The sequence below is a fragment of the Gekko japonicus genome, unplaced genomic scaffold (genome assembly GCF_001447785.1).
Source record: "Gekko japonicus isolate JY-2015 unplaced genomic scaffold, Gekko_japonicus_V1.1 scaffold782, whole genome shotgun sequence".
NCBI lineage: Eukaryota > Metazoa > Chordata > Lepidosauria > Squamata > Gekkonidae > Gekko > Gekko japonicus.
This window is the reverse complement of record NW_015161973.1, coordinates 26,111-31,381: the sequence shown is the minus strand read 5'-3', so window position 1 is coordinate 31,381 and position 5,271 is coordinate 26,111. Positions and strand designations below refer to the sequence as shown.

Here is a 5,271-nt window from a genome sequence, read left to right as displayed (position 1 = left end):
CCTGCTGAGAAGTTGAAGAGAGAGAATTATTAGGCATTCAGTTAGGAGACAATTCCTTTCCTTGCTCATTGGTCTGAAGAGTCAGGCCCAACCATCTTTACCCAGTGGTGGAAGCCTGCTTGCATTACAGCATACTGAGAGCTCTGACTGGTGAAAATATTTGCCCTCTTTTGTCCACTGGTTTTTGCTCTGTTCAATTTTTGCTCTGTTCAGTTTTATTTTGAAATAACTACTTCAGGATTCTAAGAACCTTCTAAAATGTCATGCATAGGCCTCTTTGTGTAAACAGATTCTTGTATAACATTAAGAATGTTAAGCTTCTCAGTTTTGAGACTCTGGCCCTGTTTTATTAGTTAATGATTTGTATATCACTTATGCTGTAAAAAATTCTTAGTACTTTGATCACGACAACAATAAGAGATGGCTTTATCACTGTCAGAATGGAGTAGACTTATGTACAAATCAGTACTGATAAATTTTATGATATTTTGATATTTCAGTATACCACCTAACTTTATATTGGGATTTCAGCCATTAGTTTGCAGCTCAGCTGTGTCATTTGTGGATGAGCTGAGAGTTAAAGGCATATTACTCTAATTTTTTAGAATGTGGTATATTAATATACAATGTAAAAATGATAGAAGGCTTTGTTAGTATTTATTTATTTATTAAAAACATTTATACCCTGCCTTTCCTCATGGTTTATGGTGCCTTACAATATGGAAGAATTTAGTAGCAGTTTTTTTAAAAGTGTTATCTTAAACTTCGGTATCTTAGGGAAGTGTCTCTGAGATTTTAGGAATATACATATTTATTTAAATATAATTAATTGGTCAAAAACAGAACATTAACTAAAATTCTGAAGTTGATTTACCGCCCCTACTCTAAGTGGCTATTTTAGTAAAATCAAATTAGAACCAACTCTTGTAGTAGAAAACAACATACTCAAGTATGCAGCATGTTTTAATGTTGTAAATCTATTGCAGATCCTTCAGCTGATGAACTAAGAAGGCTAATGATGTTGCATGGAGGGCAATATCATGTATATTATTCCAGATCCAAAACAACGCACATTATTGCAACAAATCTTCCAAATGCCAAAATAAAAGAACTCAAAGGGGAAAAAGTAGTTCGACCAGAATGGATAACAGAAAGGTAAATACTGGAGAATTATGATCAGGATTATGATGATGATTAAAATGTTATAAAATTTACAACTTGAAAAAGATCTAAAAACAACATTGTCAAACATTTGACTTGCTGTTAAATATTGTGTGATATGTTCACATAAAATATTTAATATCGTACAGTTTTGTATAGAAAGTACTGACGAGGAATTGAGTGTAAACTATTGAAGGGTAGTCTGTGAAGTGAATAGCAATGTCAACTTCAATCATTGAAACTCAAGACAGTTAATTACCAATGTAGCTGATGAAATTAATTTTATGACTTTAAGGTGTGAGGGACATGGGCAGAAATGATCAAAATCTCATTGATAAACATTAATTTTGTAAGTGTTTTCTGAGTTTGTGATGGATAGTTTACTTAGGTGTGAAAATTTAAAACAATGCTTAATTTTGCTGGAAATATTTTTGGCTGTGTGTTTTGCAATACACAAACTACTGGTATTAAGAAAACCATAACTAAAACAACATGACAGTTTAAAATGATGTAAAATGCTGATTTTGGATTTATAAAGAAATAATTAGCTACCTAAGAAGATGCATTTTCAGTATCACTGTTATACCTTTCAGGTGTTAAAATTGACTGGATTATTTGCATTCTTAGAATATAGCAGTCGTTTACTGAAATGATATTTAGATTGTACTGGACAATTCAAGAAAACAAATGATCTGTAGTTGAGACTGTCCCCATTGTGACGGATCTGATTACACCATTCCCATAGAAACCTGATCACATAACTGCTAACAAGTTCTTGTTTTTCTAATTGGGTAATGTGATCTTAGGTAGTTCTCTTAATTGCAGCATGTACTGGTTTTTGATCCTTTGCCAAGCCTCTTGTTAGTGTACAGCTTGAAGTTAGATGGGAAATACATCATAAAGAGTATTAGTATTGCTCTGATTTGCCAGCACATTTCCCTAGACCATGTGTGATTATATCCCTCTTCTGCATAACAGGGACTTGGCTGCTTATATTGTAGAAGGAACCCCTCAGAGAACATACTGGTAATCTAGAAGGGAGATGTGAAAGTGATGCCATTTGAATCCATAAACCCAAGATTTAACAACATATGTCAAATATCAAACAGGATGGTTCTGCTAGACTAATTCTAGGAGACAAGAACTATAATAATACTGTGGCAATATTTTTTTGAGAAAGTACATTTGAAGCAAGGAAAACTCTTAATTTGTAGTGTTATAGGATAATAGGATAAAGTCTTCAATCTTTCTCTATCCCTGACTTGCAGGAAAATACCAAAAGTTGCTTAATTGAACCTTGTTAATTTTTATTTTTGTTGTTCAGTCACACAGTCGAGTCCGACCATTCTTCAAATTTAATTGGACTTGATTTTATTCAGGAGTGGTTTGAGAGTTTTATATTTTCTGAAAATTATGGTTGATTTGATTATGTAATTTTATTGCATATCATTTCTTAACAGTTCGAGTTAGGATTCAAAGAACTGTGCAGTTAACTGTGGATTCCTAAAGAAGCATTGGGCTTATATGGACAAACAGGGCTCTCAGTGCCATATAGCAAACCACTTTTAAAACTCAAGGGGGTTGCAACAGATGAGTATGGTATTTTCTGCATGGTTGTTTTGGTCAGTTCTAGCCTCGTACTGCTTCAGATGATCCCCTGATTTCTGCACACATTTTTGTGCCTTTTGCTTTCACTTCAGGTTTTTTTTTTGTTCCCCCCCCCCCCCCCAGTTCTTTTGAGATAATGTTTGCCCCCAATGTTTTTCTGGAAGCCGATTTGAGTCAGCTTTTTTCCTTGTACATAATGTACTTGTAGGTTTCTTTGTCCTGCCCTCTCCCACCCACCTCCTGCCCACTTTTTGACTGTTGTGGTCAAACCACTCCCCCCCCCCATGAAGACAGGTGGTTTCATTTTTCTTTTTTTAAAAAACAGCATTAAAATATTGATATATCACTACAGCATTGTAACAATAGGCTTATCTGGTTCTCTGAATGCCCAGCTTTCATTATATAAAGAAAAAAGTATGTCTCTATCCCTTTCATTTGTGGAGATGTCTTTTTCCTTATCCCCATGAGGGATGATACTAGAGACTTGTGTTTTTGTTTTCAAAGAAGAGGAGGAGATTGGATTAATACCCCACCCTTCACTACCCAAAGGAGTCTCAGAGTAGCTTACAATCTCCTTTCCCTTCCCCTCCCCACAACAGACACCCTGTAAGGTAGGTGGGACTGAGAGAGCTCTTTCTAGAACTGCTCTTTCCAGAACAGCTCTGAGGGAGCTGTGACTGACCCAAGGGCACACCAGCAGCTGCAAGTGGAGGCGTGGGAACTCAAACCTGGCTCTCCCAGATTGGAATCCTTGCTCCTAACCTCTACACCAAACTAAAATACTGAAAACTGGGAATTCAGTGAAGTTGCTGAACCTGTTGTTACAACAATCTAGCGATAGATCAATATTTATTGCCTTTCTTTAAAAAGGAGAGGTGTTGCAATGCCACCAATGATGACAGCACCCTCCCTTGAAAATCCTCATTGTTGAAGGTATGTGCGGAAGAAAATAAACTGATTCCACAAGTGCAGAGGGAGGGCAAACATCCAAGCCAGTTCCAATGCATGTGGATTGACTGCAAAGAAAATCAGGAGTAAGTCGAGCTTGCAGAAAACCCTAAGATAGGACATCAAGTAGTCTGTTGTGCAAACTGAGTATGCCTAAGCCTTTAGGTACTCCTAAAGCAGCTCTTTGGATCTCGACCTTAGAATTTTGAATTTATTTACAGTGTATGGCAACAATCTCCCTTCCCTTTTGTATGCATGGATCTTTTCTACATGATCCAATCCATTATACATTAATTGCTATCTTGTTCCTTTTCTTTCCAATTCTCCCCTTTTTGCAGCAGCCCTTCACCTCTCATACTGCTTCTGGGTATCATCCATCCCTCAGGAGCAGCATGGGGGCGGCATTTCATGCTGCAGTCTGAGGAGGGAGAGGAGGAAGTCCTGCTTCCATGAACAGAATTTAGACAGGGTTAAAGGAATGCCTCCCCCTAAATTAATTAATTAATTAAACTACTATTGAACACAGACCATTTTTTCCGTATGATGTTGTAAGGTCAGAGTTTACATCTATTGAACACAGACCATTTTTTCCGTATGTTGTAAGGTCAGAGTTTACAGTAAAAATAATTCTTGTGTTGACATCCTTGATAAACTAAACATATTTTGTTTTAGCATAAAAGCTGGGTGTCTCCTTTCGTACATTCCATATCAGCTTTACACAAAGCAGTCAAGTATTCAGAAAGGCCTCTGTTTCAATACCATATGCAAACCGGAAGATCCTATTCCAGGTCCTAGCAATATCTCTGTAGAGTTCAACAGGGTGTAAGTATCTGGTCTTGATTTTCTATTCCAAACTGTTGGCAGTTGACCAGTTCTGATGATTTCTAATAACTTTATGTTGATAATGTTTGTGCAGGTCTTCAAAAAGTTCTTGGGCTGGGTTTACATTCAGAATATAAATTAGTAATTTTAAGTTTGTAGCCTGTATTCTGGAAAAAAGTGTATATTCAGATTAATTTAATAAATAACTCTTCCAAGTTAGAATAATGCTTTGAGTTCCATTTTTTTAACCAGTATAAGTTGCAGAGTCTGTCTTACTATGTTGTGAGTGTGATACAGTGATAATATGTTAGTATCCAATACTAAGCATCTCGTGCAGATCTTTTGAAGCTAAAAAGTAATTAGGATTAATTGCTAATCAGCATGCTAGTTAAGCTGTTCCTCCCAGTGGTGATGTAGGTGGTAACTATAAACAAGACTTTCTCAGTAGTGGCACCTCACATCTGGAATGTCCTTCCTCTCGAGGAGTGCCTCTAGCACACTCTCCTGTCATTTATGTTCCTGGCCAAAGTTGTCTCCTGTTCCAGTTTTATTTGTTTCTTTAGTAGTTCTGTCTCATCATTTTTTAGCTGATCGTTTTATGGCCTGTGTACTGCAATTTCATGATGACTGTCTTCAACTTCTGGAATAAGTGTTGCTGTTTTTATGCTGCACCCTCTTCATGCAGATTTTTCCAACAAGTTTATGGCCAGTTTTTATTATTTGGCGTGTTAA

The 5,271-nt window shown here is 36.5% G+C and overlaps 1 protein-coding gene across 1 annotated transcript in view; it reads left to right on the top strand.

The window, feature by feature from the left end:
* Positions 1 to 5,271, top strand: part of LOC107126175 (DNA repair protein REV1-like) — a gene marked incomplete at its 3' end in the record, with an annotated part of 45,021 nt that overhangs the window by 18,075 nt on the left and 21,675 nt on the right. Inside the window, exons 4-5 of the mRNA XM_015429702.1 lie at positions 987 to 1,155; positions 4,390 to 4,505. Coding sequence (XP_015285188.1) covers positions 987 to 1,155; positions 4,390 to 4,505 — 285 coding nt within the window. The remainder of the gene's footprint in view (positions 1 to 986; positions 1,156 to 4,389; positions 4,506 to 5,271) is intronic.